The sequence below is a fragment of the Salvelinus sp. IW2-2015 genome, unplaced genomic scaffold (assembly GCF_002910315.2).
Source record: "Salvelinus sp. IW2-2015 unplaced genomic scaffold, ASM291031v2 Un_scaffold1682, whole genome shotgun sequence".
NCBI classification, from domain to species: domain Eukaryota; kingdom Metazoa; phylum Chordata; class Actinopteri; order Salmoniformes; family Salmonidae; genus Salvelinus; species Salvelinus sp. IW2-2015.
This window is the reverse complement of record NW_019943082.1, coordinates 45,322-70,656: the sequence shown is the minus strand read 5'-3', so window position 1 is coordinate 70,656 and position 25,335 is coordinate 45,322. Positions and strand designations below refer to the sequence as shown.

The 25,335-nt window shown below is 41.3% G+C and overlaps 1 protein-coding gene across 3 annotated transcripts; it reads right to left on the bottom strand.

Annotated features, from left to right (window-relative positions):
• Positions 1 to 5,155: 5,155 nt before the first annotated feature.
• On the bottom strand, positions 5,156 to 25,151 carry LOC112071681 (transcriptional adapter 3). Of its 3 annotated transcripts, none has more exons than XM_024139117.2 (10): positions 25,082 to 25,151; positions 24,922 to 24,954; positions 24,090 to 24,323; positions 16,673 to 16,914; positions 10,294 to 10,399; positions 9,914 to 10,046; positions 9,664 to 9,767; positions 7,816 to 7,925; positions 6,232 to 6,423; positions 5,156 to 5,863 (listed from the first exon to the last, which is right to left on the bottom strand). In XM_024139117.2, the coding sequence occupies exons 3-10, from the start codon at positions 24,297 to 24,299 to the stop codon at positions 5,671 to 5,673; spliced, it is 1,290 nt and encodes a 429-aa protein (XP_023994885.1). In that variant the 5' UTR covers positions 24,300 to 24,323; positions 24,922 to 24,954; positions 25,082 to 25,151; the 3' UTR covers positions 5,156 to 5,670. The 3 variants fall into 3 exon arrangements, with proteins under 3 accessions (XP_023994885.1, XP_023994886.1, XP_070295580.1); XM_024139118.2 differs by having other exon boundaries at positions 24,912 to 24,954; positions 25,082 to 25,138; XM_070439479.1 differs by having other exon boundaries at positions 24,922 to 25,137.
• Between the last annotated feature and the right edge of the window lie 184 nt (positions 25,152 to 25,335).

Sequence of the window (25,335 nt, the reverse complement as noted above, 5' to 3'; positions counted from 1 at the left end):
ACAGTCAGTTAGGAAAGCAAAGACTAGCTTTTTCAAAAAATTTGCATCCTGTAGCACAAACTCCAAAAAGTTCTGGGACACTGTAAAGTCCATAGAGAATAAGAGCACCTCCTCCCAGCTGTCCACTGCACTGAGGCTAGGAAACACTGTCACCACCGATAAATCCACGATAATCGAAAATTTCAATAAGCATTTCTCTACGGCTGGCCAGTTTTCCACCTGGTTACCCCAACCCCGGCCAACAGCTCCGCACCCCCCGCAGCTACTTGCCCAAGCCTCCCCAGCTTCTCCTTCACCCAAATCCAGATAGCAGATGTTCTGAAAGAGCTGCAAAACCTGGACCTGTACAAATCAGCTGGGCTAGACAATCTGGACCCTCTCTTTCTAAAAATTATCGCCGCCATTGTTGCAACCCCTATTACTAGTCAGTTCAATCTCTCTTTCGTATCGTCCAAGATTCCTAAAGACTGGAAAGCTGCCGCGGTTTTCCCTCTCTTCAAAGGATGTGACACTCTAGACCCAAACTGTTACAGACCTATATCTATCCTGCCCTGCCTTTCTAAAGTCTTCGAAAACCAAGTTAACAAACAGATCACTGACCATTTCGAATCCCACCGTACCTTCTCCMCTGTGCAATCCGGTTTCCGAGCTGGTCACAGGTGAACCTCAGACACGCTCAAGGTACTAAACGATATCATAACCGCCATCAATAAAAGACAGTACTGTGCAGCCGTCTTCATCGACCTGGCCAAGGCTTTCGTCTCTGTCAATCACCGTATTCTTATCAGCAGACTCAACAGCCTTGGTTTCTCAAATGACTGCCTCGCCTGGTTCACCAACTAATTCTCAGATAGAGTTCAGTGTGACAAGTCGGAGGGCCTGTTGTCTGGACCTCTGGCAGTCTCTATGGGGGTACCACAGGGTTCAATTCTCGGGCCGACTCTTTTCTCTGTATATATCAATGATGTCACTCTTGCTGCGGGTGATTCCTTGATCCACCTCTACGCAGCCGACACCATTCTGTATACATCTGGCCCTTCTTTGGACACTGTGTTAACAAACCTCCAAACGAGCTTCAATGCCATACAACACTCCTTCCATGGCCTCCAATTGCTCTTAAACGCTAGTAAAACTAAATGCATGCTCTTCAACCGATAGCTGCCCGTACCCACCCGCCCGACTAACATCACTACTCTGGACGGTTCTGACTTAGGTATTTGTAGTTGTCCACATATTCTAGGTGTCTGGCTAGAATGTAAACTCTCCTTCCAGACTCATATTAAGCATCTCCAATCCAAAATGAAATCTAGAATCGGCTTCCTATTTCGCAACAAAGCCTCCTTCACTCACGCTGCTAAACATACCCTCGTAAAACTGACTATCCTACCTATCCTCGACTTCGGCGATGTCATTTACAAAATTGCCTCCAACACTCTACTCAGCAAACTGGAAGCAGTTTATCACAGTGCCATCCGTTTTGTCACCAAAGCCCCATATACTACCCACCACTGCGACCTGTATGCTCTCGTTGGCTGGCCCTCGCTACATATTCGTTGCCAAACCTACTGGCTCCAGGTCATCTATAAGTCTTTGCTAGGTAAAGCTCTGCCTTATCTCAGCTCACTGGTCACCACAGCAACACCCACACGTAGCACACGCTCCAGCAGGTCTATCTCACTGGTCATCCCCAAAGCCAACACCTGCTTTGGCCGCCTTTCCTTCCAGTTCTCTGCTGCCAATGACTGGAACAAATTGCAAAAATCGTTGAAGTTGGAGACTTATATCTCCCTCACTAACTTTAAGCATCAGCTATCTGAGCAGCTTACCGATTGCTGCAGCTGTACACAGCCCATCTGTAAATAGCCCATCCAACTACCTACCTCATCCCCATAGTTTTTATTTACTTTTTTTGCTCTTTTCCACACCAGAATTTCTACTTGCACATCATCATCTGCACATCTMRCACTCCAGTGTTCATTTGCTAAATTGTAATTTCTTCGCTACTATTAGCCTATTTATTGCCTTACCTCCTTACACCATTTGCACACACTGTATATAGATTTTTCTATTGTGGTATTGACTGTACTTTTGTTTATTCCATGTGTAACTGTGTTGTTTTTTGTCGCACTGTTTTGTTTTATCTTGGCCAGGTCGCAGTTGTAAATGAGAACTTGTTCTCAACTGGCCTACCTGGTTAAATAAAGTTGATTATTTAAAAATATATATATATAAATAAATAAAAAAGACCCACTTCTATGTGGAATTTTATTCCTCATCATGTCTTTTCTACTTTTAGTGGCATTAACTTCATGTTGGTTTGCAATTATAATATTGACAAAGTTCCAGTGAAACTTTCTGCTTTTCATCAGCAGGTTTTCTTGTCATGGTCCTTAATTTATAAGCATAATGTTTCTCCACACAGATATTATAGATGGAATAATCAAGGTATATTGTATAAAAATAGTTCTTTATTTTTAGAATATTGGTTCCGAAATAATATCCTATTGGTGAGCCAACTTGTAAATGCAGAGGTTTTTTACTTAGTTATAAGGAATTCTTATCACTTTACAAGGTCCCTGTAACACCTAAAGATTTTGCAATTCTTTTAGATGCCATTCCCTCAGGTGTTGCTTTATTATTCAGGAACATGTCAAGACCTGACCCTCAGAACCTACCTTCCATTAACCCTGATGACTCATCAGTAGGAAAGATTTGTTTCTCTTTTGGTCCATTTAACAACAGAGCGATACAACATCCTGTTGAAACAAGGTTCGTATCTATACCTTATGTCATGCATTATTGGAACGGATTTATTGATAATATCTGTTGGGAAAAAGTTTTAATGTTGCCACAAACATACCTACTTGTTAACAAAATTAAGGAAGTTTCCTTTAAAATTGTTCAAATATTATCCTGCCAACCACTATATGAAGAAGTTTAAGGAAAACATAAACTCAAATTGTACCTTTTGTAATGATCACCCAGAAATAGTGTTGCATCTTTTTTTGGCATTGTATTCATGTAAGAAAACTGTGGCAAGACATCAGTAGATTTATAATTGAACACATTTCTGAAGATTTTACACTATTGTGGAGAGATGTACTGCTTGGATTCTTTACCTACGATAGAAATAAGCTGAAACAATTTTATGTAATTAATTTCATTATTCTTTTGGACAAATTTCATATTCACAAATGTACATTTACAAACAAAACACCACATTTTCTTACCTTACAAAAAGAAATTGAACTATATTTTAAGACAATTAAATACTCTAACAAAAAAGCTGTTAGAATTATAAGTGTATGCATGTCCCTTAAGGTCCTTGTGTAATGTGATATTGTACCCCCAACCCCAATTGTCCTTTGTATATTATTTATATATACTTGTGTTCCCACATGTACTTCCTGTATTGATTTGTTGTTAATAAAAAATAAAAATAAATATAAACTATATTTAGATTTTTTTAACAAAAAATAAATAAAGGTGTCTTTTATGAGTTTGAAACGCAGCCCGGGCCTGAAACGCCCCATAATTCAATTCGCGATGATTGTACATCCGCTAAGAAAAGTCCGCCATAACTTAAAACCAACATTAATATGGAGAAGTCAACATACAAATGGAATTAAAACGAATGTAAATAATTTAGAAAGTCTGTTACTAATGCACATGACGGCTCAAACACATATCATAAAAGTAATTATGTTTTTGTTTGATTCTTTTTTGGAAACGTTAACTTGCGCATATAACTTTCCCTGACATCACACTTATACGTTGTCATTTTCAATTTACCTGATATAGTAGAATGGAAAACATTCGATGTCTGCGGATGCGTTGTTTTCTAGCCAAGATATGAAATGCAATCACAATTGACTGTAGCGCACACAACTGTTTCATAATGACTGAAAACACAACCGTGCGATGAACGACTGACAAATTTCCGGGCAAGAGCGGTCCATTTAAAATGAATTAACTCTTCCCTCGCCCTGCAAGTGTCAACTCGTCAGACGTCATAAGTCATCAGAAGTGTCCACTTCATTTGAGGGCTGGGGTCTTTTAAGTGTTTGGAATGCAGACAATGAGACAGATATTTCGGGATGTATAAATTTAAAGCATCCGCTTGGCGTTTCCACAAACCATGTGCCCAGCAGTGGGAGGTGATGGATTTCGGRCGACATTCTGCACATTTTCTCATCGATGAAACATTTGCTCTCAATACAGTTTTCTGTTCACAAAACTAGAAGTGTGTTATGAACAGAGTGAACTAAGGATTGTAGACTTTACCATTTGCCAAAGTTATAAAAAATCGCGTTGTTTAGGAGTACTAAGGCGAATTGAGTTATTGCACACGCGCACTTCAGAATAGGCGTTCCCTAACGGAATATGCAGATGATGCTAGAACGGGCCAATAGGATCTTGGTAGCTCGTGCTTGGCTCTGCCTGCCTCCTTGCTTGTTCTGCTCGCTATGACTCATTTGTTCCCATTGGAAACGACAGACTGTGTCTATCTTGGTTTAGCTATTCAAATCTTTGGTTAAACGTTTCCCAACGTCACGTGTCTTGTGTAAAAGTTGAATGGCACATTACAGACATTCCCTCACAACCCTTTTTCTGATATTTATTCAAACATTCAGTTTGTTTTTCTATACTAGAGAATAGAAATGCACTATATAACGTTAAAAATAAAACAAAATCGACAACAGAACTTGGAAAATGCCAGTGGGAAACAATACCAGTTATTTGTAAAAAGGAGATGGATTTCAGCCGACATTTTCTCATCGATGAAACATTTGATCTCAATAGTTTTGTTGCCAAAACTAGAGATCTATTATGAACAGAGTGGACAAAGTTTCGTTGACTTCACCCTTTGCTAAAGTTGTAAAAAATCGCGTTAGGAGTGCAAAGGCTAATTTAGTTATTGCACACGCTCACTTCAGAATAGGCGTTCCCTAACGGAATATGCAGATGATGCTAGAACAGGCCAATAGGATTTTACTATCTCGCTTGTTCTGCCAACTATGACTCATTTGTTCTCGTTGATAACGACAGACTGTGGTTTATCTTGGTTTAGCTATTAAAATCGTTGGTTAAACGTTTCCCAACATTACGTTGCTAGTGTGAAAGTTGAATGGCACATTACAAACACTCCCTCACAACCCTTTCTGATATTTATTTATTCAAACATTCATAGTTTGTTTTTCCATACTAGACAAAAGAAATGCACTATATAACGTTAAAAATAAAATTAAAACAAAAATCGACAACAGAACTTAGAAAATGCCAGTGGGAAACTATCAGTTATTAGTAAAAAAACAAACAAACGCCAGCAATGCACATTAAATGATCATAAGCTCTTATGGTGACGATGTTCCAATAGTGAATATGCACTGAAAGTTTAGTTAGCACATTCATGCAAGAATACAGTAATTATCAATACAAAACATGGATACCTCCATTTTCAACATCGAGTGTCAACAACTATGACAATCATGCTACATCATTGCAGGTATTCACTGACCTTCCATTTGGGGAGTTTTATAAAGTAACACAAATGCTTATGGCCACTAGACCATGGAAGCATATGACCAAACACATACAACAGTATATACTCATTGGCAGACTGAAAATCTACCCCTTCCCATCTCATTCCCACTCTAAACTATTGTCCCTCTAACCATCCAGCAGCTTGAGGATGCTGTCCCTCTCCTTCAGTGCTTTCCATGCCTGATCTTTCTCCTTCTTTGTCGGCATTCGTTTTTTCTGCCTAGCAGCCATGATGCGACGGAAGCCCTCCATGACCTCATTATCCGACACCCGGACCCTCTGCCGCAACTCCTGCTTCCGCATCTCCTCCTTTGCCAGGCTGAGGAGGATGGGAAGATTAGAGTAAAGGATGAATGTTGAGGTTTGTTATGAATAATATCCTAATCCAGTAATAGTTTGATGTGTGTCCAGGTAAAAAATAATAATAATAATTAAAAAAAAAAAAAAAAGGGAAAAAAAGTTAAAAATTCCCTTAATCTCCACTCTACATATTGATGGTGGATGAAGTGGAACACAATGAGAACCAACTGGGCCTTCTATAAGTGCAATTCATTATCATTGACATCAGAACATCCCTCCTTATAGGTCTTGAACTAAGTCATCATACAATCCTTTTTGACCTTAATAAACCTTATTTCTGATGTATATTTTACATTTCTCCCCTGCCCTTTTCTCCTGTGCTCTCACCGGAGTAGCTCCTGCTTGCGGGATCTGTTGTGGGCGCTCAGGGCTTTGAGTTCAGCCTGTCTCTTGTGGAGCTCAGCCAGCACCTCATCCTCTGAGTCTCCGCCTGCTCCGGGCCGCTCCTCAGAATCCAGAAGCCCCTGAGACATCAGCTCCTCCTTGATCCGCGCTTCTAGGGAGCGTGTGTGAGGAACACTAGGAAAGAGGGAAAGTCAGAGGAGAGAAATAACTAGTTAACTGATTAGTGAGTTGCAGAACTTCTGCAGAGTTGCAGAAGAAGTAAGCAGTGATTGGAATACTTCGGTGTAATCTACAAAGCCTTTGTTCAGGGCTTGACATTCAGGTTAAATTGCCAGTGGCACACCGGCCAGTGCCAACTGAAAGCTACTGGCCCGAATAATGTGCAAATCATTTAAATTGTATCTTTAATTTGCGGGCTAAGCAAGTAGCCTACCCTCCATACACAAATAATTAAATTTTATATAATTATTACTTGACAATATCATATTTACATTGTTTGGAGAGAGAAAATTAAACCTTTGTGCAATCTCAAAAAGAGTGTTATTGTTAGCGATTTTGTTAGCGAGTTGTAGGGCCCTATAAAATCAGTTTTATATTTAGCTAAATATAGTTCACGGTTTTTCCAGGTTTCCTTGTTTCACTCTTAATTTTTATTTATTTTTTATTTATAGAGTACCAGTCCATAACAACGCTTAAACCACATCAAGAGACCATTTGAGGTCTGGGAGAAAGAAAAAAATATATATAATTGGAGGGTGTAGTTTACCTTTAAATCAATTGCTCACCTAGCAAAAGACCGTTGTGTTTGGCTAGCTGTGTTTTGTACTGTAGCCTACCAATCTACAGTGTAGGCTACATGATGTGATGGCAGGGTTTGCCAAACAAATGCCCCCCCAATGGATACAAATCATCATGATATCACGTAGACCTACTTTGCAGTCAACATTTAATTGGGCCGTTTTTTAAAAAATATTTCAAAGCCTTTAGAAATGTTTATTCAAACAGCACACAATGATTGAATTGCATATCGCAAAGATTTAACCAAGACTTCGGACCAAACTATTTGAATACCTGGTTTGCATACCCATTGTTGCCTTAGAATTTACTTGTAGATATCATAAGTTGAAACATCTTTCCTACCTACCCTACCGTTGTCGTTTCTGATTCAGAGGGGTTGGGATAAATGCGGAAGACACATTTCAGTTGAAGGCATTCAGGTATGCCTTCAGGTATCCCCCTTCATTTTGTGAGCTGCTGCACCGTGTGCGGCACGTGTTTGATAAATAATCTACATAACGAACTAACATTTTCAGGAATTCATCTGTTTTTTCATCAATTATGTAGCCTAGATTGAAAATAGCATTATTACAATATTATTTTCACTGGCCCAAGCGGGCCAATGATGTGGATGGTTGACTGGCCAAGGGGGGGTCCAAAACCTCCCCAGGCCAGCGGGTATCCTTGTATGTCGAGCCCTGCTTTGTTGGTTTCTTTCAGGGTATTTATAGAATGTATCCTACAAGGTTATGAGGGGGTGATGTTACTTTATGGAGGATAGGTCTTTACCTAAAAGCTTTGCCCTGGTTGCGAGGTGAGGTCCCAGCCCCGTCGTTCCCACCATCCTTCCCCGATATGTCGGGGACTGGAGAATCCTCCATGGGTGATATGATATTCTCCTGCACGAAAAAACAACAAGATTAAAGAATTTAAATTCTACATTTTAATTATAAACTATTCAAATCAACTAGTTATTTGCAGGGTTAAGTTCTCAAAAGTCATTTAGAATTGTATGCGTAGTCAACAATAAAGCCTAAGATACAGTTGAAGTCGGAAGTTTACATACTAAGGTTGGAGTCATTAAAACTCGTTTTACAACCAATCCACCAATTTCTCGTTAACAAACTAGTTTTGACAAGTCGGTTCGGACATCTACTTTGTGCATGACACAAGTAATTTTTCCAACAATTGTTTACAGTTGTTCACTTATAATTCACTGTATCACAACTCCAGTGGGTCAAAAGTGTATATACACTAAGTTGACTGTGCCTTTAAACAGCTTGGAAAATTCCAGAAAATTATGTCATGGCTTTAGAAGCTTTCTGTTAGGCTAATTGACATAATTTGAGTCAATTGAAGGTGTACCTGTGGATGTATTTCAAGGCCTACCTTCAAATTCAGTGCCTCTTTGCTTGACATCATGGGAAAATCAAAAGAAATCAGCCAAGACACCAGAAAAAAAAATTGTAGACCTCCACAAATCTGGTTCATCCTTGTGAGCAATTTTCAAACGCCTGAGGGTACCACGTTCATCTGTACAAATAGTACGCAAGTATAAACACCATGGGACCATGCAGCCGTCATACCGCTCAGGAAGGAGACGCGTTCTGTCTCCAAGAGATGAATGTGCTTTGGTGCGAAATGTGCAAATCAATCCCAGAACAACAGCAAAGGACCTTGTGAAGATGCTGGAGGAAACAGGCACAAAAGTATCTATATCCACAGTAAAACGAGTCCTATATCGACATAACCTGAAAGGCCGCTCAGCAAGGAAGAAGCCACTGTTCCAAAACTGCCATTAAAAAGCCAAACTACGGTTTGCAACTGCACATGGGGACAAAGATCGTACTTTTTGGAGAAATGTCCCCTGGTCCGATGTAACAAAAATAGAACTGTTTGACCATAATGGTCATCGTTATGTTTGGAGGAAAAAAGGGGGAGGCTTGCAAGCCAAAGAACATCATCCCAACCGTGAAGCACGGTGGTGGCAGCATCATGTTGTGGGGGTGCTTTGCTGCATAAGGGACTGGTGCACTTCACAAAATAGATGGCATCATGAGGTTGGAAAATTATATGGATATATTGAAGCAACGTCTCAAGACATCAGTCAGGAAGTTAAAGCTTGGTCGCAAATGGCTCTTCCAAATGAACAATGACCCCAAGCATACTTCTAAAGTTGTGGCAAAATGGCTTAAGGACAACAAAGTCAAGGTATTGGGAGTGGCCATCACAAAGCCCTGACCTCAATCCTATAGAAAATTTGTGGGCGAGCAAGGAGGCCTACAAACCTGACTCAGTTACACCAGCTCTGTCAGGAGTAATGGGCCAAAATTCACCCAACTTGTTGTGGGAAGCTTGTGGAAGCCTACCCAAAACATTTGACCCAAGTTAAACAATTTAAAGGCAATGCTACCAAATACTAATTGAGTGCATGTAAACTTCTGACCTACTGGGAATGTGATGAAAGAAATAAAAGCTGAAATAAATCACTCTCTCTACTATTATTCTGAGTGGTGATCCTAACTGACCTAAGACGGTGAATGTTTACTACGATTAAATGTCAGGAATTGTGAAAAACTGAGTTTAAATGTATTTGGCTAAGGTGTATGTAAACTTCCGACTTCAACTGTATGTGACCTCAACAAGAGCTTGAAGGAGCCTCTGTGTGAGAGGACCGAAGGGACAACCATCCTCTGGGGGGTCGTGCTGGGACTCTGACTTCTTTAGCAAGGCATCCACATCTGAGAGAATAAAAGCATTCTCATATCAGACAAGTACACATGATAATTTCTATGCTGAATGTAGACAGACACAATACCCATTTATGAAGGCTCATCCATTCAATACATACTGTATGTCATCATTCCCATCCCTGGCGTGCACTCACCTTTGGCATCGAGCTCAGATAGTGGTCCCATGAGGCTTTTCTTCTTGTCGTTGGCTCGTGCTCCTTCCCTCTGTTCCTCCAGTAGATCCTCCTGAGCCCATCGCTGAGAGAAGTGTTTCCCCAATGCTGGAATCTTTACAATATAACCAATACTATTAATCTATCTCCTTGGGGAAATCTGTAACAGAGGATGTGAGTAACACACCATTCCAAAGCACAACTCTTATCTGAATTGTCACAGAATACCTACTATCAGATATGCTAGTAGTGCTTGGGATCTAGCTACTAATGCACTACTAATGAAGCTAGCTACTAATGCAATGAGCATAATATGACATAAAACACAAAAGGGTTATGATTTTGGACATTCAATATTGTACCTTGTAGTATTCAGCCTCATCATCCGGGGGCTTCAATAGTTCTTCCAGAACCCGGATTTCTTCATTTGTGATGTCAGCACAGTATGGCTCTACTGATGCCCAAAATCTGGAAAACATAATAGACAGATGCATGTGGGACAATGAAAAACAAACACATATCCTATACCCAAACCAGCTTGTGTCTGTAAGTGGCCTTAGAGCACTGTTAAGGGTGTCCACCTACCGTGCCCAGAGTGGGTGAAAATGCCTTTGGTGATGAAATTTCACTTGTTATAAAATACATTTTACCAAAACAAATATGATTGATGTTCTGAATCGTTCAGTGGAGTCTTTCTCTAACATATCATTAACCTTATATCCAAAAAGTAACCTAATACATCCAATAATAAGCGCCAAGCTCTGTTGACATACAGTTGAAGTTGGAAGTTTACATACACTTTAGCCAAATACATTTAAACTCAGTTTTTCACAATTCCTGACATTTAATCTGAGTAAAAATTCCCTGTCTTAGGTCAGTTAGGATCACCACTTTATTTTAAGAATGTGAAATGTCAGAATAATAGTAGAGAATTATTTATTTCAGCTTTTATTTCTTTCATCACATTTCCAGTGGTTCAGAAGTTTACATGCACTCAATTAGTATTTGGCAGCACTGCCTTTAAATTGTTTAACTTGGGTCAAACATTTCAGGTAGCCTTCCACAAGCTTCCCACAATAAGTTGGGTGAATTTTGGCACATTCCTCCTGACAGAGCTGGTGTAACGGTGTCAGGTTTGTAAGGCCTCCTTGCTCGCACAAGCTTTTTCAGTTCTGCCTACAAATGTTCTATATGATTGAGGTCAGGGCTTTGTGATGGCCACTCCAATACCTTGACTTTGTTGTCCTTAAGCCATTTTGCCACAACTTTGGAAGTATGCTTGGGGTCATTGTCCATTTGGAAGACCCATTTGCGACCAAGCTTTGACTTCCTGACTGATGTCTTGAGATGTTGCTTCAATATGTCCACATAATTTTCCAACCTCATGATGCCATCTATTTTGTGAAGTGCACCAGTCCCTCCTGCAGCAAAGCACCCCCACAACATGATGCTGCCACCCCCGTGCTTCACGGTTGGGATGGTGTTCTTCGGCTTGCAAGCCTCCCCCTTTTTCCTCCAAACATAACGATGGTCATTATGGCCAAACAGTTCTATTTTTGTTTCATCAGACCAGAGGACATTTCTCCAAAAAGTACAATCTGGCTTTTTATAGTGGTTTTGGAGCAGTGGCTTCTTCCTTGCTGAGCGGCCTTTCAGGTTATGTCGATTTAGGACTCGTTTTACTGTGGATATAGATACTTTTGTACCTGTTTCCTCCAGCATCTTCACAAGGTCCTTTGCTGTTGTTCTGGGATTGTTTTGCACATTTCGCACCAAAGCACATTTATCTCTAGGAGACAGAACAGAACGCGTCTCCTTCCTGAGCGGTATGACGGCTGCATGGTCCCATGGTGTTTATACTTGCGTACTATTGTTTGTACAGATGAACGTGGTACCCTCAGGCGTTTGAAAGTTGCTCTCAAGGATGAACCAGATTTGTGGAGGTCTACCATATTTTTTCTGAGGTCTTGGCTGATTTCTTTTGATTTTCCCATGATGTCAAGCAAAGAGGCACTGAATTTGAAGGTAGGCCTTGAAATACATCCACAGGTACACCTTCAATTGACTCAAATGATGTCAATTAGCCTATCAGAAGCTTCTAGCCATGACAATTTTCTGGAATTTTCCAAGCTGTTTAAAGGCACAGTCAACTTAGTGTATGTAAACGTTTGACCCACTGGAATTGTGATACAGTGAATTATACGTGAAATAATCTGTCTGTAAACAATTGTTGGAAAAATTACTTGTGTCATGCACAAAGGAGATGTCCGAACCGACTTGCCAAAACTATAGTTTTAACAGGAAATTTGGGGGTGGTTGAAAAACTAGTTTTAATGACTCCAACCTAAGTGTATGTAAACTTCCGACTTCAAACTGTAGCGGTGCAGATTTCTTGAATATTTTACATTTTGTGGTCGTCATCTTCAAAGTTGTTTCCGTGGATCGCAAAAAGAAAAATTTGCATGACCGGCGCTGAATGAAATGTTAAAGGCCTTGAAATAAAAAGCTTGGTATGTGCTCAGTTAGGGCTGTGGCGGTCATAACATTTTCTCAGTTGGTGATTGTCATGCAAATAGTTGCAGGTCTAATGGTAATTGACCGTTAATTAAAATAAACACGTTTAGCATCTCCTGGCTTCCACGCATAGCCTACAAGCCACTGATGCAGACCTTTGGAACAGTACATAAAAAAAAGTATAATAAATCAATTTAATATAGCGTACACAATCACAATAAATCCATTATTTATTTTAGACAGGTTTAAACAAACATCATATGAAGAAAATGTAGCCTATTTTAGAAGAGCATATTATGAGTTGGCCTTATGTTAGGCCCTGATCTGGCTATGCCATATGACTGTGGGCTACGCTAGTTCACTTAGTAGACAAGATTTGCTTAGAATTCAGTGGCATTATTTTATAGTATGAAGAATACAATTGAACATTGATGAATATAATAGATAGGGAGTGCGCACATGCGGCTATTCTGTGAGCCGTTAACAAAGAAACAGGTCCTCCTAAACTCAGCAAAATAAGAAACGTGCTCTCACTCAACTGCGTTTATTTGAAGCAAACTTAACATGTGTAAATATTTGTATGAACATCACAAGATTCAACAGCAGACAAACTGAACAAGTTCCACAGACATGTGACTAACAGAAATTGAATAATGTGTTCTTGAACAAAAGGGGGGGGGGGGGATCTAAATCAAAAGTAACAGTCAGTATCTGGTGTGGCCACCAGCTGCATTAAGTACTGCAGTGTATCATCTCCTCATGGACTGCACCAGATTTGCCAGTTCTCGCTGTGATATGTTACCCCACTCTTCCATCAAGGCACCTGCAAGTTCCCGGACATTTATGGGGGGGAATGGCCCTAGCCCTCACCCTCCGATCCAACAGGTCCCAGAAGTGCTCAATGGGATTAAGATCCGGGCTCTTCGCTGGCCATGGCTGAACACTGACATTCCTGTCTTGCAGGAAATCAGCCATACTGCTCGTTCTGTGCGTGGTGGCATTGTCATGCTGGAGGGTCATGTCAGGATGAGCCTGCAGGAAGGGTACCACATGAGGGAGGAGGATGTCTTCCCTGTAACGCACAGCGTTGAGATTGCCTACAATGACAACAAGCTCAGTCCGATGATGCTGTGACACACTGCCCCAGACCATGACGGACCCGCCAACTCCAAATCGATCGCGCTCCAGAGTACAGGCTCATTCCTTCGACGATAAACGTGAATCCAACCATTACCCCTGGCGAGACAAAACCGTGACTCGTGAGTGAAGAGCACTGTTTGCCAGTCTTGTCTGGTCCAGAGACGGTGGGTTTGTGCCCATAGGCGACGTTGTTGCCGGTGAGGAACAGCCTTACAACAGGCRTACAAGCCCTCAGTCCAGCCTCTCTCAGCCTATTGCGGACAGTCGGAGCACTTTTATTTTTTAAATTGTATTTTACCTTTATTTAACTAGACAAGTCAGTTAAGAACAAATTCTTGTTCAGGGGCAGAACAACATTTTTACCTTGTCAGCTCGGGGATTCGATCTTGCAACCTTTCGGTCACTAGTCCTACGCTCTAACCACTAGACTACCTGCRGCCCCGAGTCTGAGCACTGATGGAGGGATTGTGCGTTCCTGGTGTAACTCAAGCAGTTGTTGTTGCCATCCTGTACCTGTCCCGCAGGTGTGATGTTCGGATGTACCGATCCTGTGCAGGTGTTGTTACACGTGGTCTGCCACTGCGAGGACGATCAGCTGTCCTTCCTGTCTCCCTGTAGCGCTGTCTTAGGCGTCTCACAGTACGGACATTGCAATTTATTGCCCTGGCCACATCTGCAGTCCTCATGCCTCCTTGCAGCATGCCTAAGGCACGTTCACGCAGAAGAGCAGGGACCTTTCTTTTGGTGTTTTTCAGAGTCAGCAGAAAGGCCTCTTTAGTGTCCTAAGTTTTCATAACTGTGACCTTAATTGCCTACAGTCTGTAAGCTGTTAGTGTCTTAACGACCGTTCCACAGGCGCATGTTCATTAATTGTTTATGGTTCATTGAACAAGCATGGGAAACAGTTTTAAACCCTTTACAATGAAGATCAGTTATTTGGATTTTTACAAATTATCTTTGAAAGACAGGGTCCTGAAAAAGGGACATTTTTTTTCTTTTTCTGAGTTTACATGCTTAATTTAGAGTTATTTATGCAACCTTAGTTGTGAAAAAACATTAGGCTATATGTTTTGATTTTTAATACATTCTAAGGCTGCATGATGCGACTAATGATTGGAAAAAAGTTGCATGAAAGGCATGAGCTCTGATTCTTGTGCTGGCTGCACACACTTAATCAGTCTCTCATTGACCATTTGACAAGTACTTGTTAATATTCTCACCCATCAGACTATTCTTAATTTTATCTGGTCTTTACATATAGCCTACTAATATATGTGTGGAATATTTTTATTTAGCCCACACAAAAAAAACATGTAATCTGTAGCCAGCACTCGAATAGCGAATGGAAGTTACATGCGTTACGTTTTTAATACGCAAGCATAGGCGGCGCGTCCATAAGGCTAGGGGAAGCTTTCCCTAAAGTAAAATGTTGTGAATTGTTTTAAAATATCATTGCTTACAGTCGGAAGGAAAGGCAGCGTGCACAATTTGGGCAGATTATTGTTGAGTTGCGACTGTCTGTGAAAAGTAGAGAGGCCAAGCCAGGCATTTAAAAATATTTAAAAATACAATCGCAGGAAAACATAGTTTAGAAAGAAAATGTTTATTGCTGTAAAGAGAAGACAATGAAAAGAATAATCTCTCTTTTAGTTAACAAAATTCTCAACTGAATTGCGCGAACAACAGTATAGCCTATCATATTGGCACCAGCAGAGAGCATCAGCAATATCCCCTGTGAGTGCACACTGTGCATATTCACTATTTATCATTGTTGAGTCAGTGCTACATAAAACAATTCTCCAGTCATAGAAAGTGTAGTAGAATTGCATGAAATGTGTTTATAAAAGGCCACATTTTTCCCATGAAAAGAAAGAAATGTATCTAATATAAAATATAGCCTAGGCCTACTCTACACACTCAGCTGCATTGAACAGGGTTTTTTAAAACAGTGATCGAGTTAAATTAGAAGCCTAAATTATAACTATTCAATCTACTCATCACATTACGAATAGTAAGCTATTTTACATAAGTCTGAAAATGCTATGATGCAACGAAATACGTTTTATTCTAAAGGTGCATTTTTATGGTGAAAATTTGCTGCCCCCAAACTTGAAACTCACGCACCACATATGTATGCCAGGTAAGCTACACTGGTTATAAAGCGGATTAATGTGCTTCATTTTAAGAATTGAGCAATAAATATAGAAGCACGAGAAAGATAGGATCCTCTTAAATAGTGGCTAGTCAAAACTCTTTTCACACGCGACTGGACTTATAAGAACACATTTCACTAGGTTCTGTAGGCTATGTGCTCTCCAACCGTGTTCCAGGGCTCTTAGACCTACAGGTTACATTTTTACTTATTTGGTCACTTTAGTTGTGATACAAATCTTATCAAAACATATAGGCCTATGGGCTAGGTTGCATGATGTGTGCGACTAGGATTTGAAAAAGTCACAAAAAAAAGGCATGTGCTGTTTCTTGCCTTAGGCTGCACACACGGCATCATTCACAAGTGATACTACTGTCACCAATCAGACTACACTCAATTTAATATTTTCTTTACATATACTTAATAATATATGCGTTAAATTAGTTTTGATTTAGAATGGACCATTATCATGCACCCGTCAGAACAGGGGCAGAGAAAAAAGTTATCATATGCACATAAATAGTGAATGGAGGACGCTTTTCCCTCTGTTCATTTTCATGCCAGTCAGTTAAGGCTACTCCTGATGTAAAGTGAAGCAATGTGCATAATATTAGGAAAGTTGAGAAATAAATATAGTAGGCCTAGCCTATAGAAAGCTGATGGTATCCTCTTCTTCTTAATAGAGTCCATCAAAACTGTTTTCTCACACAATTGCATAGCCTGTAGAAATGTTGCGCAACATGAGTCACCCAAATTCTAGCCATCCTACAAGGGTAAACACTTAAATAACATTTGAACAAATTATGACAGAGACATGAGGTGTGGACCATTTGTTTTCTTAGAAGATTATCTACACAATTAACATATTATGTTACTCATTGGTCAAAATATGCGGACACCCTACACTATTTGAGTGAGATGTGATTGTTACTGACCTGTTGGGGGCATCGTTCTTAGGATTACGGGGAATGTCCTGTGGATCCTCACTTAACTCGTACTCCTGGACTTTGGGCTGTAGATTTTTGGATTTGGGTCGCCCAGGACCAGGCCCGTGACTGCCCTTTCCATCGAGTTTCTGCTTCTTAGGTTTGTGACGTGATGAAGCTGAAAGGTCTGCATCCTTTCCCAGCTTCAGAAAGCGCTTGTCCCCTTTCTTATCCTGCCAYTCTGTGAGGATCTGAGAAAATAGGGACCAGTCACCAACACCAGTCACCAATTTGTAACATCAGGCAAGTATCAGACCACTTGCAGTTTCAGAACCACTATGGCACCAAAATATCTTTCCTGTCCAACATTACAGATGGAGGTGTAGCAACAGCAGGTAGAGCAAGGAGGCAAAATAAGATATTATTAGATTAATTTCTTAGACGCACATTTTCTCCTTTCCTCCGCCCCTGACTGCATGTGCTGCCATAGAAATAGAATGAATAGAACACGCTTTCCCATTCAAGTCAATGATAGCCGCCAGTCCATCCATTATGCTATCGCGAGTGTACCCATAGGAGAAAAGCAGGAAGCAACAGCAAGAAGTGTACCCATCAATATGTGCTGTGATTTGTTGCTGAACTGGCATTACAACTGGCATTACAAAAAATACATTCCATTGCGTGAGCTACATCAGTTAATATCATTTAATTTGAATGAACACTGTACATTAACATGGAAGTTATTACATCACAATACCAGGCAGCAATTGCGAGTGTACCCATGAGTTTACAAGTCAAATTGCCAGGGTTAGAGGTTGCCAACCCATTATATTCATTGTTTGCTACAACACCTTGCTTGTTTCTGCAAGGGGCAACAAAGCTCCATCATGTTGTTAAGAGTCCATGTTATTGGCAGCGATTACAGCTATGAGTCTTTCTGGGTAAGTCTCTAAGAGCTTTGCATACCTGGATTTTACAATATTTGCAAAACATTTTATTTTATTGTTAAAGCTCTGTCTAATTTGTTGTTGATCATTGCAAGACAGACATTTTCAAGCCTTGCCATTGATTTAAGCCGATTTAAGTCAAGACGGTAAATAGGCCACTCAGGAACAATGTACAAAACATTAGTAGTACCTTCCTAATAGGCTAATTGAGGCTATTTTGGTGGTGAACCATTCTTGTAACACACGGAAAACTGTTGAGCGTGAAAACCTCAGCAGCGTTGCAAATCTTAACACACTCAAAACGGTGCACCTGGCACCTACTACCATATCCCGTTCAAAGGCACTTAAATCTTTTGTCTTGGCAATTCACAATCCATGTCTCAATTGTCTCAAGGCTTAAAAAATATTCTTATTCTTTATCTGTCTCCTGCCCTTCATCTACACTGATTGAAATGGATTTAACAGATMACATCAATAAGGGATCATAGCTTTCACTTGGATTCACCTGGTCAGTCTAAGTCATGGAAAGAGCAGGTGTTCGTAATGTTTTGTACACTAAGTGTATTTGGCCTTGTGTTTTAGGTTATTGACCAGCTGAAAGGTGAATTTGCCTCCCAGTGTCTGTTAGAAAGCAGACTGAACCAGGTTTTCCTCTAGGATTTTGCCTGTGCTTACTTACACTATATATACAAAAGTATGTATGTGGACACCACTTCAAATTATTGGACTTGGCTGGTTCAGCAACACCTGTTGCTGACAGGTGTATAAAATCAGGCACACAGCAATGCAATCTCCATAGACAAAAAACGAAATCGGCAGTAGAACGGCCTTACTGAAGAGCTAAATTGCTTTCAACGTGGCACCGTCACAGGATGCCACCTTTCCAACAAGTCAGTTCATCAAATTTCTGCCCTGCTAGAGCTGCCCCGGTCAACTGTAAGTGCTGTTATTGTGAAGTGGAAACGTCTAGGAGCAACGACTTAGCCACGATCTGTTAGGCCACACAATCTCACAGAACGGGACCGCCAAGTGCTGTAGCACGTAGCGCATAAAAATCGTCTGTCCTTGGTTGTAACACTCACTAACGAGTTCCAAACTGCCTCTGGAAACAACGTCAGCACAATAACTGTTTGTCGAGAGCTTCATGAAATGGGTTTCAATTGCAGAGCAGCTGTACACAAGCCTAAGTACACCAGGCGCAATACCGAGCGTCAGCTGGAGTGGTGTAAAGCTCGCAACCATTGGACTCTGGAGCAGTGGAAACACATTCTCTGGAGTGATGAATCACGCTTCACCATCTGGCAGTCCGGCGGACGAATCTGGGTTTGGCGGATGCCAGGAGAACACTACCTGCCCGAATGCATAGTGTCAACTGTAAAGTTTGGTGGAGGAGGAATAATGGTCTGGGGCTGTTTTTAATGGTTCGGGCTCGGCCCCTTAATTCCAGTGAAGAAAAATCTTAACGCTACAGCATACAATGACATTCTACTGTAGAGGATTCTGTGCTTCCAACTTTGTGGAAACAGTTTGGGGAAGGCCCTTTCCTGTTTCAGCATGACAATGCCCCCGTGCACAAAGCGAGGTCCATACAAAAATGGGGTGTCGAGATCGTTGTGGAATAACTTGACTGGCCTGCACAGAGCCCTGACCTCAACCCCATCGAACACCTTTGGGATCAATTGGAACGCCGACTGCGAGCCAGGCCTAATCGCCCAACATCAGTGCCGGACCTCACTAATGCTCTTGTGGCTGAATGGAAGCAAGTCCCCACAGCTGTGTTCCAACATCTAGTGGAAAGCCTTCCCAGAAGAATGGAGGCTGTTATAGCAACAAAGGGGGGACCAACTCCATATTAATGCCCATACTTTTGGAATGAAATGTTCAACGAGCAGCTGTCCACATACTTTTGGTCATGTAGTGTAGCTCTATTCCATTTGCGAAATGTTTTATACACTCAGTGAGAGTCCCAGATGGAAGGCAAACTGAGAATAGTGATGGATATGGAGAGTTTCCCCAATACGATTATGAATAATTATAATTTTTATTGATCGGAAAAAAGTAACTGTCAGCTGCCATTTCTCTTTCACTCCAACAGTGTGAAGCACTGCGCGTTCTAAACAACAATTGGCTAGTTCTTGTCTGTAAGGAAATGGGCGGGGTATAGGTTGAGCATGCTGCAACGATTGGATTAGAACAAGCCACTCTCCCTCTGCTCTCATTTCCCCAGACAGACACACGCACACAGATTGGTTAGTGTGAACCATGCCTCGATCCCAACAACTTTCACAGCACCTTAGAAGATGCATTATTTTTTTATTTTATTTCACCTTTATTTAACCAGGTAGGCCAGTTGAAAACAAGTTCTCATTTACAACTGCGACCTGGCCAAGATAAGCTAAGCAGTGCGACACAAACAACACAGAGTTACACATGGAATAAACAAACATACAGTCAATAACACAATAGGAAAAAATCTATATACAGTGTGTGCAAATGAGGTAAGATTATGGAGGTAAGGCAATAAATAGGCCGTAGTGGGATAGTAATTACAATTTAGCATTTAAACACTGGAATGGTAGATGTGCAGAAGATGAATGTGCAAGTAGAGATACTATGGTGCAAAGGAGCAAAAAAATAAATAACAATATGGGGATGGGCTATTTATGGATGGGCTATTTACAGATGGGCTATGTACAGGTGCAATGATCTGTGAGCTGCTCTGATAGCTGAAGCTTAAAGTTAGTGATGGAGATATGAGTCTTCCGATTCAGTGATTTTTGCAATTCGTTCCAGTCATTGGCAGCAGAGAACTGGAAGGAAAGGCGGCCAAAGGAGGAATTGGCTTTGGGGGTGACCAGTGAAATATACCTGCTGGAGCACGTGCTACGGGTGGGTGCTGCTATGGTGACCAGTGGGCTGAGAAGGCGGGGCTTTACCTAGCAGACTTATAGATGACCTGGAGCCAGTGGTTTGGTGACGAATATGAAGCAAGGGCCAGCCAAGGAGAGCATACAGGTCACAGTGGTGGGTAGTATATGACCTCGTCTGGAGGTTAGTTAACACAGTGTCCAAAGAAGGGCCAGAGGTATACAGAATGGTGTCGTCTGCATAGATGTTGATCAGAGAATCACCAGCAGCAAGAGCGACATCATTGATGTATACAGAGAAAAGAGCCGGTCCGAGAATTGAATCCTGTGGCACCGCCATAGAGACTGCCAGTGGTCCCGGACAACAGGCCATCCGATTTGACACACTGAACTCTATCTGAGAAGTCGTTGGTGAACCAGGCGCGGCCATCATTTGAGAAACCAAGGCTGTTGAGTCTGCCGATAAGAATGTGGTGATTGACAGAGTCGAAAGCCTTGGCCAGGTCGATGAATACGGCTGCACAGTATAGTCTATCGATGGCGGTTATGATATCGTTTAGGACCTTGAGCGTGGCTGAGGTACACCCATGACCAGCTCGGAAACCAGATTGCAAAGCGGAGAAGGTAAAGTGGGATTCGAAATAGTCGGTGATCTGTTTGTTCACTTGGCTTTCGAAGACCTTAGAAAGGCAGGGTAGGATAGATATAGGGCTGTAACAGTTTGGGTCTAGAATGTCTAGATGACCGCGGCAGCTTTACAGTCTTTGAGGATCTCAGATTATTTGAAAGAGAGGTTGAACAGGCTAGTAATAGGGGTTGCAAACAATTGCGGCAGATCATTTTAGAAAGAGAGGGTCCAGATGGTCTAGCCCAGCTGATTTGTAGGGGTCCAGATTTTGCAACTCTTTCAGAACATCAGCTATCTGAATTTGGGTGAAGAAGAAATGGGGAAGGCTTGGGCAATTTGCTGTGGGGGGTGCAGGGCTGTTTACCGGGGCAGGGGTAGCCAGGTGGAAAGCATGGCCAGCCATAGAAAAATGCTTATTGAAATTCTCAATTATCTTGGATTTATCAGTGGTGACAGTGCTTCCTAGCCTCAGTGCAGTGGYCAGCTGGGAGGAGGTGCTCTTATTCTCCATGGACTTTACAGTGTCCCATAATTGATTGAGTTTGTGCTACAGGATGCAAATTTCTGTTTGAAAAAGCTAGCCTTTGCTTTCCTAACTGCCTGTGTATATTGGTTCCTAACTTCCCTGAAAAGTTGCATATCGCGGGGGCTAGTCGATGCTAATGCAGTACGCCACAGGATGTTTTTGTGCTGGTCAAGGGCAGTCAGGTCTGGAGTGAACCAAGGGCTATATCTGTTCCTGGTTCTACATTTTTTGAATGGGGCATGCTTATTTTCGATGATGAGGAAAGCACTTTTAAAGAATAACCAGGCATCCTCTACTGACGGAATGATGTCAATATCCTTCCAGGATACCCGGGCCAGGTCGATTAGAAAGGCCTGCTCGCTGAAGTGTTTTAGGGAGCGTTTGACAGTGATGAGGGGTGGTCGTTTGACCGCAGACCCATTACGGACGCAGGCAATGAGGAAGTGATCGCTGAGGTCCTGGTTGAAGACAGCAGAGGTGTATTAGAGGGCAGGTTGGTCAGGATGATATCTATGAGGGTGCCCGTGTTTATGGATTTGGGGTTGTACTTGGTAGGTTCATTGATAATTTGTGTGAGATTGAGGGCATCTAGRTTAGATTGTAGGACGGCCGGGATGTTTAGCATGTCCCAGTTTAGGTCACCTAACAGTACGAGCTCTGAAGATAGATGGGGGGCAATCAATTCACATATGGTGTCCAAGGCACAGCTCGATGCAGAAGGTGGTCTATAACAAGCGGCAACAGTGAGAGACTTGTTTCTGGAAAGGTGGATTTTTAGAAGTTGAAGCTCGAATTGTTTGGTCACAGACCTGGATAGTATGACAYAACTCTGCAGGCTAACTCCGCCCCCTTTGGCAGTTATATCTTGTCGGAAAATGTTATAGTTATAGTGAGTCCATGACCTCAAGCTTAAGAGAGGTTGTGTGATGCAACAAGACAATGACCCAAAGCACACAAGTAAATCAACTAAAGAATGGCTGAAAAGGAAGAAGATTTGTGTTTTGGAATGGCCAAGTCAGAGTCCTGACCTTAACCCAATTGAGATGCTGTGGCATGACCTGAAGAGGGCTATGCAATCAAGACAACCCAGAAATATTGATGAACTGAAACAGATTTGTAGGGAGGAATGGTTCAAAATTCCTCCTCAACGTTGTGCAAGTATTATAAGCAGCTACAGGAAACGTTTGGTGGAGGTTGTTGCTGCTAAAGGAGCATCTACAAGTTACTAAATTCACAGGTTCACTTACTTTTTCCAGCCTGCAAAGTGGATATTTACTCAATGTCTTCAATAATAATTTGAAGAGTACAACTMTTTGTGTGTTATTAGTTTAGTCAGATTGTGTTTGTCTATTATTGTGACTTACATGAAGATCAGACCACATTTTATGAGTAATCAATGCAGAAATCCATGTAATTCCATAGGGCACAAACATTTTTCTTGCAACTAAGTGTCGGGAGAGAAAAGTTTTGCTCCTCTCTAAAGTAAAACAATATATGGGGCAAGTGAATTAGCCTACCTTCATCTAAATCTGTCTGGAATATATGCAGGCAGTAGTAGCCAGCCATGTATTAGGCAATTTATTATTCGTTGATAATTGAATAGGACTAAGTAAGTAAATCATGTGCATTTTCATCTGTCAGGGTCATTTACCTTTTAACAATGTGCGTGAATGAGTGAAGGTACATAACCATGCGCTCTGAGTGATAGCGCAGTAATGCGCACTTGATGTACAGGCTTTAACAACATTTAAAGCGCACTTCCTGGTTTTCAGATTACGAGTATTGAGTGTGATAAAACAACAGATACGACGAGATCGTCACACCCCTAACTGACACCCCTATGCCATCTTAATTTACCCAGTGTATCAAGAGATTTACCATTCAAATAAAAAGTATTACCATTATGTTGTTATGTAGTTAGATTGGTAAAAACAAAGTCAAATTTGTTTGATTTTAAAATTGATGCATTATCATACGCCCCTGGGAAATTGTAATCAAAATTGTCAAATGTAATGATATTGAATATGGGCCATCAGCCTCCTTGACCGGTCGTTCTCTAATATTGACCTGTGGTATAGTAATAGTTAACGTGTGTAAAAGTGTAGTGCATAAGGGAAGTACCAAAACACCTTGATATAGGGGAGGCGCATGCATGCCGATGAGGAAATGTGGCTAGGATGGAAGAAAATACTTTCATAAAACTTGCAAAGGTCAAATATAAACCAGGGGGAAAAACACAGTACCCTCCCTTGTCCAATAAAAAATAAATAAAACACAACCCTCCCCCCTTCACCCCAGTAAATTTAGAACTGTCCCTTATGACCATTGGTTACATAACCATGGGTTATACAGTAATTGTGCAAGCCCTAGAGGCAACTGAATCATTGGGCAGTCCAATGACACAAAAGCTACTCAATTACTCAGACATTAAATATGTGCCCATTGACTCCTGTCTTACCTGTCTCTGTTCCTCCAGAGCTCTGAGACGACGGCTGGCAGAGGACAGGAGAGTCTCCAGCTCCAGCTGCAGTGTGTCCAGCTCTTCAATACCGATGCCATCGTCCTCTGAGCGCCCTAGCACTGCAGTGTAGCGGGGGCACACCTTCACATGCTCTACTGGCTTAAAGTCATAGTACTTTAGTGGCGGGCAGTCCTTCAACTCACTCATCTTGATGGTTAGAGTGGGCTATGTCTGTGTGGAGAGGCAGAGATAAAGTGCACCTTTGATCATACAAAAATGTACAGACTCATACATAATCATGAAACTAAGTTTTTTTTTTAAACACACACACAAACATGCCTGCTTTTGTTCCAGCCCAGTATTAATCCACTTCATTCAACTATTAACGGGCTGGTTGAATCTGGTGGGTTAGTACTGCGCTGGAACTAAAATCTGCACATCCTGTGCGGGTCCCCCCAGGACTAGGGTTGATAGCTAGAACGCTTCATCTGTCCAAAAAAAAGAAACGCTCCTCACATTACTCACTGAACTCCATTAGCCTACTACTACTAACTTCAAGACCGGGGAACAACGTTTGTGATTGCCATTGAAGATATCGTGAACATTAGCGCGTTAGCTAGCTTAGCTAACCAGCTAACGTTAGCTAGCTTTAGCACAGTACCAGTAGTATCTGCGCTCAACGACCGGTGTTGCTTCCGAAACAAAAGTGACCATTCATAATATCATTCAGAACCCCAAATACAGTTTATAAATCGACAAAATAGTGGTTTGATTGCAAATACACCATGTAAATGGACCAAATGTTGAATATTTACGCACCAATATTTACCTCTTGACTGGCATCCATTATTGATTGAACCATCTGTGGAAGAGGGGGGATAAGAATATTCAGTAAGAGAGTCTCGTGCATTAACATACCAGCTATTATTGAGGCAGAAAAAAATGAACAATATTTCTCTGAGTGTTGAATGATTCTCAATTGTTAATACTTTATTTGAGCAATTCCCATGTGACGAATACAGTGACCCTCTAAATTCTAGAATGGCATCCCTGACAAATACCAAATTGTATTTGGGGATGTGGATTCATGGTAACGGGAATCAAACGAATATTACGCGTCTAAATGTTTTTGTTTGTCTCTAATTTAAGTGTATTTGTAGGTATACTATTACAATAGTCGGTCATATAGTTATGATTTCTAAAATGAGCAAATTCACTAAATTATAATTTTATTTAACTCCCC